The 14,725-nt window shown below is 46.1% G+C and overlaps 1 protein-coding gene across 6 annotated transcripts in view; it reads right to left on the minus strand.

The window, feature by feature from the left end:
* Positions 1-14,725, minus strand: part of Rnf157 (ring finger protein 157) — a 71,131-nt gene that overhangs the window by 15,087 nt on the left and 41,319 nt on the right. For all 6 annotated transcript variants that reach the window (XM_050140042.1, XM_050140047.1, XM_050140043.1 and 3 more), the window contains exons 3-11: positions 13,251-13,339; positions 10,729-10,875; positions 10,295-10,412; positions 9,376-9,442; positions 8,928-8,971; positions 8,263-8,310; positions 4,948-5,019; positions 4,080-4,239; positions 3,795-3,907 (exon numbers count right to left, since the gene is read on the minus strand). In XM_050140042.1, coding sequence (XP_049995999.1) covers positions 3,795-3,907; positions 4,080-4,239; positions 4,948-5,019; positions 8,263-8,310; positions 8,928-8,971; positions 9,376-9,442; positions 10,295-10,412; positions 10,729-10,875; positions 13,251-13,339 — 858 coding nt within the window. The remainder of the gene's footprint in view (positions 1-3,794; positions 3,908-4,079; positions 4,240-4,947; positions 5,020-8,262; positions 8,311-8,927; positions 8,972-9,375; positions 9,443-10,294; positions 10,413-10,728; positions 10,876-13,250; positions 13,340-14,725) is intronic.

Below are 14,725 nucleotides of genomic sequence, written 5' to 3' on the forward strand. Positions count from 1 at the left end.
AGGATGCCAGATATCTTTCTTTGTCTCTTTCCAACTTATATTTTGAGGCAGTCTTGCTAACCCTGCAGCTCACCGTTTGGACAGAATCCAGCTGTCTCTGCCCCACTATACTGGAGTTACAGCTATGCACAGGAAATGTGGGTGCTGGAGGTTTGCATTTGAGTCCTCCTGCCTTCACAGCAAGCATTATCATCCACTGAGTCATCTCTTAGCCCCACAAATGTTTCTCAGCTCTTTATAAATAAAAAGCCAGTTTGTTTTCTCAAGGGTTTTCCTAGTTACCCTCCTTACAAGCAATATAGAATATTCAATTTGTTTTGGGATGGGCTTTTTGGGAGGGGGATCCTGAAATGGAGTGTCTTTCAATTTTTTTGTAATTTGGAAGATGAAAAATGGTATCTCATTTTAATTCGCATGATAATGATTTTTTAATGTGGTGGAACCGTTTTGGTCTTTGTGAGTGTGTGTGTGGTTTTTTGAGACAGAGTCTCTTTGCATAACAACCCTGGCTGTCCTGGAACTCACTCTGTAGATCAGGCTGGCCTCGAACTCACAGAGATCCACCTGCCTCTGCCTCTGCCTCTTGAGGACTGTGATTAAAGGCGTGCGCCAAGACCGCCTGGCCCCTTTTTGCTCTCCTGTGGCACCGAAGACTAAAGTCAAGGCTGCATGCAGTACTAAAGCTAGACTGAGCTGCATCCTTAGCCCTTGCTCTCCTCACCATGGCCCTAGGTGAGCACTCTAAAAGTGATCACTCTTTAACTGGCCACACCTCCTGGTATGAGAACTTTGTGTCTTATGTAGGGACGTACTGCCTTCAGTTACCTGCTGCTTTGTTCTTCTGGGCTACAGCAAAGACATTAACTTTCTTCTGATACATGTGCTGTTAAAGTTCCCTTTTCTTTAAAAATTTTGTTTGCTTTTAAACTTTGGTTACTTTTTAGAATCTCAAGTTTTAAACTTTTCTTTCTTGAAATAAAAAAAATATTGTTGATGTGTATGAGTATTTCCCTGAATATATGTCTGTCTACTACATAGGTATAGTGCCCACAGAGGCCAGAAGAGGGTATTGGATTCCCTAGATCTGGAGTTATAGACAGCTGTAGGCTGCCATGAGGTTACTGGGAACCAAACCCAAGTCCTCTGTGAGAACAGCAAGTGCTCTTTGTTGTTGTTTTTGTTTTGGTTGGTTGCTTGGTTTTGTGAAACAGGGCTTCTCTGAGTAGCCCTGGCTGTCCTGGAGCTTGCTCTGTAGACCAGGCTGGCCTTGAACTCAAGACATCCACCTGCCTCTGCCTCTCCGGTGCTGGGACTAAAGGAACTGCAGGAAGTGCTCTTAACAGCTGAGCCATCTCTCCAGTACTTCTGTTTCTGTGTGCTGGGTCTGGGTATGTGCCTGTGACGGCAGGTGACTGAAGAGGCCAGAAGATGGCACTGGATCCCCCTGGAGCTTGTGATCACCTGGAGTGAATCCTCTGCAAGAGAGTACCTGCTCTTAACAGCTGATCCATCTCTTTAGCCTCGGAATTTTCATTTTCCTGCAGTGGTAGAGATGAACCCAGGGCTTTACATATTCTAGGCAAGTGTAATAAAATTAACTTAGTTTTTAATCTTAAAATTTCATTTATTTAAAAGAATTTGGGTAGCAGTAGTTGAGTAGCCATGTAGCCCAGGGTTGCCTGGAATTCGCAATGTAATTAACCTGTTTGTCTTTGGTTCTTAATCCTTGGATTTCAGTCCTGAGTGCTGGGGTTGCAGGCGTGTGCTCCCACCCCAGGTTTAAGTTTTGTTGGTGGCAGTTCTGTGTGTTGTTTGTGAGATGGGACCTAGCTGTGTGGCCCTGGCTGCCCCAGCACTTACAAACCATGTAGTCTAGGGTGGCTTTGAACTTCCCATTCTCCTTCTCAGCCTCTCAGCTAAACTTTTTGTGGCTAAATCTACATGTCCCCCCTGCGGTCTGGTGTGTGTGTGCACTCCTATGTGCACGAGGACACATGGAGGCCAGAGGTGGATGTCAGGTGTCCAGGATGACTAGCTACCCAGTTCCAGCGGCCCCACCTGTCTGCCTCTTCTCTGGATTACAGGCATTCACTGTTGCAGCTGACTTTATGTGGATGAGAAAAATCCAAACTCAGGTCCTCAAGCTTGTGCAGCAAATACTTTCCCAACTGGACCTCCTTCCCCCTTCCCCCTAACACCCCACTCTTTTGTGATGTTTATTGCTTGAGTATTGTGTAATCCATATTCAACTGAATAACCATGTACGTACGCTTTATTCTGGGTTTGCAATGCTTTACTCAGCTTGTTTGTTGGGTTTTTGGTTTTTTGAGACAAGGTCTCTTTGTGTAGCTCTGGCTGTCCAGGAACTGATAATGTAGACCAGGCTGGCCTTGAACTCACAGAGTTCTACTTGCCTCCGCCTCCTGAGTGCTAGGATTAGAATCAGGTACTGATGTGCCTGCTGATTTAGTTTTAATAGTTAATTAATTATTCCATCTAGAATCTATTTCATAAGGATTAAATTGATAAAATGGGGCTACAGAAATGTTTCAGCAAGTAAAGGTGATTGTCACTAAGCCTGATGACTTGAATTTGGTCTCGGAGACCCACAGGATAGAAGGAGAGAATCAATTCCCACAAGTTTTCCCCCACCATATACTTATTCCTCTCTCTCCCCTTCCTCTCTCTTTCTCCATCTCTCACACACACATTAAATAAATATATAAATAAATGTAACTTGAAATGCTAAAATTATTTCCTCCCTTATAATTAACTAACCAATTTTCCCTATAATTTCTTCTACCCCTGGGTTAGTCAAGGCAAGGCAATACAAGTAGTTGTTTCTAGGGTGGGGCTTGTATAGTGCTAGTGACCTCCCAAGGCCTTGCATATGCTAGACTCACGGGCTCTATCCCTGAGCCACACTCCTACCCATTCTCGACTGTTTTAAACCCTCACAGCTTCCGGGTTTACTCTGACAGTCTCTTTACACCATGACACTAAGGCCAATCATCCGCTTGGCTTGCAAGCTCTGATGCCAGAAAAAGGGATGAAGAAAGGCAGCCACTTTCTTTAAGCATTCAAGTAAGAATAGTAAATCTGATTCAAATCCAAAACACTCGTTCCTGTTTCTGCTTGGGGGAGTCCCAGAGTTGGTTCCCGCTGTAGTGAACTCCACAGATGGCTCTAGGACTCCAAGCTCCTGAGGGAGAAAAGGAACTTTCAGGAACCAGAATTCAGTGTCAGCTGCAGCAGTAGAAAGTTGTCTAAGATTTATTTATTTTTATTTTATGTGTATGAGTGTTTGCCTGCGTGTCTGTGTACCATGTGTATGCTTGGTATCTTTGGGGATCAGAAAAGGGTGTCAGGTCCCCTAGAACTGGAATTACAGACGGTCGTGAGCTGTCATGTGGGTGCTGGGAATTGAACCCAGGTCCTCTGCAAGAGCAGCCAGTGCTCTTAACTGTAGAGTCATCTCTCCAGCCCCAGAGTTAGTATATTAGTATGTTTTCCTACAACATGATCCCAGCCAGTCTAAAAAAAAATTCCTCCAGCACGCTCAAGTTTAATTTTCGGATGTCTGCTAGCTCCACCTGTAACCCCCATGCTTGGGAGGGAGAAGCAGGAAGAGCACTGGGAGCTTGAAACCTTCTGAAGCCCTACATAGCAGGTTCCACACCAGCCACGGTCACAGGGCCAAACCCTGTCTCAAAAACAAAACCCACAGGAAAAATATCAGGGACACAAGAGGGAGTATCTGTTTCTGAGAGGCCATGAGACCAAGCCCAGCTTACTGAATGCTCTTCAGAGTCTGATGTCTGGGATGAGATGATAGGGTTAAAGCTGGTTGGAGACAAAGGGCCCAATTTTTTCCTCATAGCTCGGATCTGAAGCAGTGCCCGGAAGGCTGTGAAGAGGAAAGAAAACATCAGGACATCCTGTTTCAGGATTAAGAATGAGCAGAGCCCAGACAGAAACTATGCTCCCTTCAGTGTCCGCCATCTGCTACACCCAGCAAGTGCTCTGATGTTTCGTGTCCCCCTTTCCAGCCCTCACTGTCAGGCTCCTCCAGGACTCACGCAGCCGGCAGATGGGGCAGTTGTTGGCCTGGTAGCGCAGGGTGTCTGCGCAGGTGTTACAGAGGCAGAGGTGACGGCAGGGCAGGATCAAAGTGTCTCGGACATCCGAGAGACACACCACGCACTCCGCACTGTTATCGCTCACTTCGTCCTCGGCCACCTGGCCAGAAAGAGAAACCCAGCCAGTGACACAGAGCCTTCCACTGCCAGCTGACTTACAAGGAAGCTCGACTGAAGAGCAGACACATACTCAGAACAGGATCTACAATGACACTGAACTTTAGTTTATGTAGTGATTTTTTAAATTAGTTTTTATTTTATGTTAAGTGTATATATGTGCTTTGCCTTTTGCATGCCTTGCACTTGCAGATGCCAGAAAAGGGCACCAGACCCCCTGGGGCTAGAGTTACAGACAGTTGTGAACTGCCACAGGGTGCTGGGAACTGAACCTGGTCAACTGAAGAGGAGCCAGTTCTCTTAACTGCTGAGCCCTCTCTCCAGCCCCGGGCAGGGCTTTTGATACTTGGCTCCCCCTGCCTCTAGGAACTGCTTGCCTGAAGTTGAGAGACTGGACTAACTCCCTGAGCTCATTCTTCCTCTGAAGGTCTGAACAGAAGGGACCTAGAAGGACACAGAGATGAAGGTGAAGGGAAAATGCGAGACCCTCCTGAGAAGCAGAGCTCAGATGAGCTCCAGAGCAGAAAGGCAGGTCCAAAGCAGCCTATTTTGCTCATTTCTAAAGTGGCATAACTGATCATCTAAAATGAGAATCTCCTAGGACCTGGCTGGCACACTAAACCTCAGCAGAGCACAGATTTTCACTTTGCCTCCAAGGAAGAACAAATCCCGAATTTTTAACAAAACTCACCTTAGAATCTTGTGTGTTATACTTGTTTTCAATCCCGTAGATCTCCTGGAGGAGGTAGCTGACCCCATCTACCTGAATAGCAAACAGTGAAGTCCAAGAACAGCTCACTACTGTGAGACAAGAGTAGAAGCCCCGCCTTTCCCCATGAGCCACCATGGAAAAACTCAAGGGTCTACATAGAGAAGGGACATTTTCATTTACTTACGTTTGCATTTGGGAGGAATGTAACATTTTACAAACTATCATGTGTAGTGCAGCTCACTACTCCAGATAGTTACAAACGGCATAGACTCAAAAGGGGATGGAAGGGTGTATGTCAGAGTGAAAGCGTTCGTTGTGTAAGAAAATTCCAGCTCTAATAGTTGTATAGATGGCCGAAATGTGGCTCAGCTGGTGGAGCATTTGCCTAGAATGCACAGCGTCCTAACAACACATAAACTGGGTGTGGTAGTGTGTGCCTGTAATCCCAGCAATGGAGAGACAGTGGTCAGAGGATCAGAAGCTCAGTGTCACCCTCAGCTCCATGCCTAGTTTGAGGCCAGTCAGGGGTACATCAAACTAAACAAAAAGGAAGGGAAAATAATGGGCAAGGAAAATGAGGAAGGGGAGAAAGGGAAGACACAAACAGATGTGGTGGTACATGCCTGTAGTCCTTACACTTGAGAAGCTAAAACAGAAGGACCTGTCATGAATTTGAGGCCAGCCTGGACTACACAGCAGTATCAGGTCAGACTCCACCTCAATAAGAAAAGATAAAGAGCCAGGTGGTGGTGGTGGCACACGCCTTTAATCCCAGCACTCGGAAGGTAGAGGCAGGCAGATCTCTGTGAGTTCGATGCCAGCCTGGTGTACAGAGTGAGTTCCAGGACAACCAGGACTGCTACACAGAGAAACCCTGTCTTGACAGGGAGATGCAGGACTTCTGACCTGGGAAGAGACACTAAAAATGGATACCCATAAAACCACACTCATCTCTTTTACTATTTTATAATAAAAGATTATTTTTGTGTGTTTGTATGTGTACTTGAGTGCACACATGTGTACCATCTATGTGCAGGTGTGTTAATGGAGGCCCAAAGACAGGATGTGATTCCCTGGAGCTGCAGTTACAGGCAGTTGTGATTCACCTGATGTGGGTGCTGGGAACTGAAGTAGGCCCTTGGAGAGCAGAAAGTGATTTTAACTGGGCTAGCTCTCCAGCCCAGCCCTCCCACTTCTCTTCCAATCTTTATATTTTATTATTATTATTTTATGTATGTGAGTATGGGTCCGGGCATGCCACAGAGAATAATGTAGAGGTTCAGTGGAAAGCTTTTAGGAATTGGCTCTCTCCTTTCCACCATAGGTTCAGAAATCAAACTCCGGTCACTAGACTTCTATGGCAAGAACCTTTACCTACTGAGCCATTTTAAAACCTTAATTATCTGTGCCTAATCCTACTCTATGAGACTAGGCCTTACTAGTGCCAAAGGTGGCTTTGCCCTTCTCTTTAGAATTCTACTCCTATATTCTATCTCACCTCTGCTCCTACAGACCTAGCCTAGTTCTGATCTCCTACCCAACTCTCGATATTGACAGTCTGTTGCTAAGACAAACCTAGAAACAGGTGTAGTAGGAGGCCACTTGTTCATTTGGGCGCCAATTTGTTGTAAGATGCTGCTTGTTTGTTCCCAGCTGCTCAGCCCCGAAATAACCACACAGAAACCATATTACTTGCAATACTGTTTGGCCAATAGCTTAAGCGTATTTCTGGCTAACCCTTATGTTAAATTAACACATCTCCATTAATCTGTGTATAGCCACGTGGCTGTGGCTTACCAGGTAAAGTTCCAGCGTCTGTCTCTGGTGGGGCTACATGGCTTCTCCTGGCTCCACCTTCTTTCTCCCAGTATTCAGTTTAGTTTTCCCAGCCTAACTAACTCTATTCTACCCTATCATTGGCCAATGGAGCTTCTTTATTCATTAACCAATAAAAGCAACACATATATAGAAGGACCTCCTACATCAAACAGGAAAATATATAAAACATTTTACTGTAGAAACCGTAGCCTTTTAAATTGCCAGGGCTGAGGCAACTCACCAGGGCTGGGCCTATGCAGGTAGAACCTGCACTTGGGACCTGTGGCTTTTTCTGCTTCTCTTAAAACTCGTTTTAGCATAGCAATTGTGTTGAAAGGCACAAATCAACTAATTCATACTAATGAGTTATTAATTATTATCAATTTCATTAAGAGGGGCAAGTACTTAACTAAAAAAAGTGAGTACTTTGGGATTTTGGATATCTACCATCCTTCTGTAGGGGGCCTTCCTTTGTTTGTTGATAACAAAGGCAAGCTTGCCCCCCACCTTTCTCTGCTACCCTCCCTCCACCATGCTATTCCCCACTTGTTTTCTGAAGGTCTCTCTGTGGTCTCAGCTATTCTGGAGCTCTCTATGTAGACCAGGCTAGCCTCAGACTCACAAGATCTTCCTGCCTCTGCCTTTCAAGTGCTGAAATTAAAGGCACGTGGCAGCACACCCAGCTTGATCACCCAGTTTTTTCAAACCATTCTTTTTTTCTTTTGTTGAGACAGTGTCTTACTCTGTAGCTCAGGTTGGCTTAGAACTTACTGTAGCTGAGGTTGGCCTAGAACTCCAGGCAATTCTCTAGCCTCTGTCCCCCTAATGCTGAAATTAAAGGCATAAGCCACCACCTGTATCTCCGACCCTCTTTGCCAATGCCACCGGCTACACTTATCCCCTATCTTCTATGGCATCTGCTCCTACTGTTGCAAAAGTACAAACTGTTGGCACACGGTAGGGCTCGGCCTCCCAGCAGGCATGTGCAATCCTGCTGGTGGCTCCTGGAGAGGGCAGATGTCCAGTAAACTGCATTTCAGAAAAGAAACGCTAGGATAATTTATGCTGAGGGCTCTAATTGGCTCTGAATTAGACCCAATACTTCATCCTTTTGTTTGAAATGTTTCTCATCATGACATTTTAAGTAAAAAGAATTCTCCTTCACCCTAATGTCAGGAGACAAATCTTATTCTTTCACTTCTCAAGATAACTGTACCCTGGGAGGCACCAACAATTCCAAAACAATAAAGGCACTAAAAGTCAGTGTTCCTTTCAGGCCACCCACATAGTTCCTAACAGACAAAAGTGCTCCTGTCCCAAAATCGTCTTCTCTGAGTGAGAGAAAGTAGGAAAGAAAGAGAGAAGGAAAGAAGAGGGGAAGGAAACAAGAGTATGTAGTTTTAAAAGTAAAAAAAAAAATGAAAAAAGAAAACAAGAGGACACGTTTCTAAGAGCTTCTGGCCTTTAAATACTCACCACTTGCTTCTGCTTGAGGGGCTTAACACAGAAGGTCCCATCCGTGTGCTGGAATAAAAGCACAATGTTACAACCAGCAGAGAGGACTACTTTCTTATTACCCGCTGGGGTGTGGGAGTCTGAATGTAACTGGCACCCATAATCTCTTAGGGAGTGGTACTATTAGGAGGTGTGGTCTTGTTGGAGGAAGTCACTGTGGGTGTAGGCTTTGAGGTTTCCCATGCTCAGGATACTGCCCAGTGTCTCAGTTGACTTCCTGCTGCCTGCAAGATGTGGGACTCTCAGCTACTCCTCCAGCACCACATCTGCCTGCACACTGCCATGTCCCACCATGATGATAATGGACTGAACGTCTGAACTGTAAGCAAGCCACTCCAATTAAATGTTTTTCCTCATAAGGGTGGCCTGTAGTCATTGTGTCTCTTCACAGCAATAAAAATCCTAACTAAATCACTGGGCATTCACAGAGAGAAGAAACAGACTTGGAATATGGCAAGAGTGGAGTAGTGACCAGCTAGATCACTCATTTGATGAAGAGGACACTGAAGATCATGGCAGTGGGGGTGGCAGAGCTAAAAATTCCTGAGCACAGTCCCAATGGGGCACCCTTTCAGCAGAGGGGCCTCATGAGAAAGAAGAACAAAAAATATCTTAAAGTTACCTACCTTCTCAAAGGTGCCCAGAAGCACATGGCAGTGGCCAAAATACTCTGAAAGAAACAGGCATGTGTTTGAAAAAGGCCAAACAACACACTGCTAGCCCTCTCCCAAATTCTTGTTTCTCCACAACCCACAGTTTGGTAGACCAACGGTGCCGGGTTACCAGAACAGGCACATTATAGATACCATTAAAAACCCCACTTCTCAGGCTGGAGAGATGGCTCAGCAGTTAAGAGCACTGGCTGTTCTTCCAAAGGCCCTGAGTCTAATTTCCAACAACCACATGAGGCTCACAACCATCTATAATGAGATCTGGTGCCCTCTTCTGGCCTGTAGGCACCCATGCAGACAGAACACTGAATACATAAATAATGTATACAGTCTGACTGAGACCCACAGCTTCTGCTGGGATGGTATCACAAGAGGGAGCAGGCACAGCAGAGAAGTCCCCTACCATCTCCTTCATCCACCACAGCATGCACCACCAGAGGGTAAACCTCCCGGTCCAGATCAAAGCCGAGCTGCAGGAAAGACAAGGAAGACACAGAAGACGCCACATGGTTGGATGCTCATGGGTCCATCAGAAGGGGGTACTGCTCAGAAGCACTGCCCTCAGCTCTGCAACCCGTCCATCAAACCTGCAGCTGCCCACATCTGCCTAACTGATAACCATCTAGTTCCTAGAATAAAGGTCCCTAACCTTTTTGCAGCTCCCCCCCCCCTTATCTTTCTTTTAAGCTTTCTCACAGTACCCTCAGCTAACAGGTTACTTAGGGGTAGAAAAATGAACAAGAACAGGTATATTTTTTTATTTTCTATTTTTTGCTTTTGTTTTGTTTTAGTTTAGTTTGGTTTGGTTTTTCGAGACAGGGTAGCTTTGGAGCCTGTCCTGGACCTAGCTCTTGTAGACCAGGCTGGGCTTGAACTCACAGAGACCCGCCTGCTTCTGCCTCCCGAGTGCTGGGATTAAAGGCGCGCACCACCACTGGACAGGTATATTCTTTTTTTTTTTTAAATATTTATTTATTTATTTAGTATACAATATTCTGTCTGCTTATATGCCTGTAGGCCAGAAGAGGGCGCCAGACCTCATTACAGATGGTTGTGAGCCACCATGTGGTTGCTGGGAATTGAACTCAGGACCTTTGGAAGAGCAGGCAGTGCTCTTAACCACTGAGCCATCCCTCCAGCCCCCGACAGGTATATTCTTAATGTGAACTAAGCAGACCTTTGAAAGGCATGAGGGGCCACCAGACTTACCAGTGAAGCATGGCATTCCAGCATCTGGACAGAGTTCCCGCGGCTGGCATGAGCCCTAGGTCAGTGCCTGGGCCCTTCTGAAGTGATGGCGGACCCTGAGCGAGGTAACTTACCTCCTCTTCTGCCCACTCCGAGGGGTCCACAGTGTGAGAGGGCAGGCAGAACTGCTGGCACACCCCCCGCTTGTAGTGCACGGTCTCCGACTGCAGGCTGTTGTCTTTTGGAATGTAGCTATGGGTGAAGTGGGAGCAGAGCTAAAGTTAGAACTCAGTCCAGAAGTCTAACAATTCTCACGGTCTCACTCCTGTTCTCAATTTCCAACAGCACTAACTCAGAAAGACCTTCTTCTTTTTGCTTGAACCTGGACTATTACTGGGCTCATATATTTAAACCATACATCCACAGGAAGAGAGCTAAAATAAAGAGTAAAGATTGGAAAAGAAAATTAAACTCAATGTCCAGACTCTGCCTGATGTAAAGAAGGTTTTCCTTCCTAGGTGGGCAGGAAGGCCAGGAAGCAAGCAGCTTACCTGATGTGCTAGCTTACCTGGCAATCCCATTTTGGAATTCTTCAGTGGCCTGATAGTAGATGGTGATGGCTACCCGGGCATCTGTGTCAAAGGTGAACTCGACATTGTAGTAGACCTTAGCTTTGCCCGCCTCTTCCCCATGGCTCTTTACTTCCTCAGCACATCTGAGAAAACATAATCCCCCCACAATTACAATCCCCCCAGATATAATCTCCACATAATCACAATCCCCCACAAACACAATCACCCCACAAACACAATCCCCCCACAAACACAATCTCCACACAATCACAATCCCCCCAAAAACAATCGCCCCAAACACAACCCCCCCACAAAACAATCTCCACACAATCACAATCACCCCAAACACAATCCCCCCACAAACACAATCCCCCTACAATCACAATCCCCCCATAATCACAATCCTCCCTTTGGAGGAAGTGGGTCAGGATTTGTGTTGTTGTTTTGTCTATTTTTCAAGGCAGGGTTTTTCTGTATAGCTCTGGCTGGCCTGAGATCTGCCTGCCTCTGTGTCCTGAGTGCTGGGACTAAAGGTGTACGCTACCGTTGCCCATCAGGGATCAGAATTTTAAGAAGATTTACTCTTCGGGCTGGAGAGATGGCTCAGCAGTTAAAAGCACTGGCTACTCTTTCAGAAGCCCCAGGTTCGATTCCCAGCACCCCACATGGCGGTTTACACTTGTCTGTAACTCCAACTACAGGGGATCTGGCACCCTCACACAGGCACACATTCAGGCAAAACGCCAAAATAAATAAATAAGAATATTCTGGGTGGCCGGAAGGTGGTGGTGCACATCTTTAAACCTAGCACTCAGGAAGCTGAGGTAGGCATATCTCTGTGATTTCAATGCCTGCCTGGACTACAGAGCGAGTTCCAGGACAGCAAAGGCTACACAGAGAAACCCTACCTAGAAAACAAACAAACCACCCTTACTCCTCTTTAGCCCCCTAAAACAACACTGCACACCTGGCTGTTTGGAATGACATATTTGTGTTTTTGCTGTAGCTATCACTGTGTTGTCTGCTGGACATTTAGACTATTCACTAGGTCCTGCTGTCCGTGGGGAATAAACGGCCTGTGTGAGTGCGTGTGCCTCTCACTTTATCACTTTTCACTTTAGTGACGATCACTAATTACGCCTGAGTTCCCACAGGCTGTTGGAGACCAGCAGGCCCCTCCCTTCCTCTCCTCCTCTACACTGCAAGTGCGGCATGCACTTAGCTCCACATCTGAACAGCACGCCCTGTTGCTAAGTCTTGTTTTTATTGTTTTTATCTGCTCCCTCCCTTTCTCCCCTCTCCTCTTCCACCCTCTCCAGTGACCACCATACTCTGAATTTACTCAGGAGACCTTGTCTTTTCCTCCAGCCTATGTAGATCCATGTATGTCTCTCTTAGGGTCCTCTTCACTGTCTAGGTTCTCTGGGGTTGTGGACTGTAGGAAGTCATTTATAAGTAAGTACATATTATAATCTTTCTGGGTCTGGGTTACCTCACTCAGTACGATTTTTTTCTAAAGGTCCTCTTTTTTTTTTTTTTTTTTTTTTTTTTCCCAAGAAGAATTTCTCTGCAGCTTTGGAGCCTGTCCTGAAACTCACTCTGTAGACCAGGTTGGCACTAACTTACAAAGATCCACCTGCCTCTGCCTCCCAAGTGCTGGGGTTAAAGGTGTGTGCCACCACTGTCCCTGTTATTGAGTCTTGTCAGTCTTTAGGCACCGTCTACTGACTTTCTACTGCTGACATAGTTTGTCTCCTTCCTCCCTCTGACCCACGCAGAGCTCTGACATCTCCACACTGCAGGGAAGTCACAACCCTATTAGCACAGCACCTAGCTGTGTTGCTGTGATTTCACAAAGGCTATTTACAGCTTGACACAGAGGAAGCTACGGTTGGCCTTCTTTTCCTGCCTAACTCCCCGAAGGGAGGACTCACTGGCCTTTTTAGTCCTTTGGTTTTTCACATACTTATCCTGAATTTCAACCCAAACTCTCTGACAGCCTACTGCACGCCTACAGACATCCAGATGCATAGGAGTCCACTTAGCTTGTCAGCCCCCAATAGTGTCCTGCAGCAGAGCCCAGGTTGGCCTCAACACTATTCTGCCTCTACCTCCTGGGTACATGTCACCATGACCAACTTAAAGTAGGATTTTATATCCTAACTTGAACACCTTACTACTCCATAGCTTGTTAGGGTATCTGCAGACTTCAGCCCTTCCCTTAATAATAGTTCTTTTCCCTTTGTTTTAGATCCACAGAATACAGATAATATTTAAAATGCCTGGGCTGGTGAACGTTCTTTCTGTACAGAACGGTGCCCACGTTTCAAATTACACAAACACGACAAGGCCTTATCTTAGGGCCCGTGCCTCAGCAGCGCCTGGCAGCTGGCATCCTTCAGACACAGGCAGGAGGCTGTGGGCCCTAGCAGAAGCTGCTCTTTGACTCCCATAGAGCGTCTGTTGCCCCACGAGCAGAAGGGCACTTGGGACCTGGTCTGAGCCCTCAGGAACTTACTTGACAAGCCTCAGCGTGTCCTTTCGGATGTTGATCAGGCTTCTGAGAGTCTTCACAGGTTCTTGGGGAGGTGGAGCAGCGTAAGGAAACTGTCAGACACAGAGTGGGAGAAGCAGTGTATTTATAGAGACCATAACTGTCCCCAACTGGAAAGGGGCTCTGGGATAAATGAAAAACAGCACTGTGAAGAGAGGCAAGAAGGAGCAGCCGAACTCTAACTGAGGAGGCGGCTCTAACAGAGTAAATCAGCTTGTTTAAGGTCAGTGCTAATAGGAAAACCAGCATTTAATATAATATCCAAAAAAGCAAGATTTATCTGCTTCCACCTCCCACCCTCCCATATACACGAAGCTCATTTGGGTTAGTGTTCAACTATTGGAGAACTAAATAGAAAAAAAAGCCAACTCCCTACTGAAATTCTAAATAACAAAGGACTTACTGTGGCCAAGTTTACCACAAAAAGCTTTCCATTTAACCTCAGATGACAGAAGAACCTACAAGTTCTTTTCCTTCAGGGAGGACACACAGGATCCTAAGAATTTAGGGAGTGAGAATAAAAGAGAAGCCCATCAAGTGTGCAGGGCAGAGGCTTGCAAACACCAAAGGACAAATCCCTCAGATGATCACACAAGGCAGTGTAGACAGGAGCCTAGAGGCATGTGGGTTGGTGGAGGCTGGGCTGGCTTCATCATTTGTACACATTTTCTTTCCCCATCTGAACCTTCCGATGCAGAGTTCTGAGACAGTGATAAAGGGGAACAGAAGACTTTCACTGGGGATGGCAAAATGTTCTCAGTACTCTTGTTCTTCAGGCAATACAGTTCAAGGGTCTCTCAACATGCTCCATGAGGTAATGTGTTCTGAGAGACTGTCTCTGCTGGGACACACAAAGACAGCTATGAGAAGGCTAGGCGGTGTTATCTACCTACCATCATAGACGCTGACTGTCCCTGCTGGGTCACAGGAAGCCTACTGGTCTCAGTAGCTCCGCAGTACATTGTGGGTCTCCAGGCCCCACAACTGTCCCTCCACAGTGCTGGCGTCAGGAAACAGGACGCCACGTTATGCTCTAATCATGCCTTCAGACATTGACTAAATATGGCTATTTTTATTGGGAAAACAACTTAAATCAAAATAAAGTACAATTGACTTTCAATGCTGTCAATGGGATTTCTGATAATTCACATATTTGACTATGACACTTAAGAAAACACATTCACACACCTTTAATCCCAGCACTTGGGAGGCAGAGGATCTCTGTGAGTTCAAGGTCAGCATGGTCTACAAAGTGACTTCCAGGATATTAGGGCAACACAGAGAAATCCTGTCTTGAAATACAAGAAAGAAAGAAAGAAAGAAAGAAAGAAAGAAAGAAAGAAAGGAAGGAAGGAAGGAAGGAAGGAAGGAAGGAAGGAAGGAAGGAAGGAAGGAGGAAGGAAGGAAGGAAGGAAGGAAGGAAGGAAGGAAGGAAGGAA

Source organism: Alexandromys fortis, unplaced genomic scaffold, assembly GCF_014885135.2.
Source record: "Alexandromys fortis isolate MF-2015 unplaced genomic scaffold, M_Fortis_MF-2015_v1.1 scaffold_39, whole genome shotgun sequence".
In the NCBI taxonomy this organism is placed as follows: domain Eukaryota; kingdom Metazoa; phylum Chordata; class Mammalia; order Rodentia; family Cricetidae; genus Alexandromys; species Alexandromys fortis.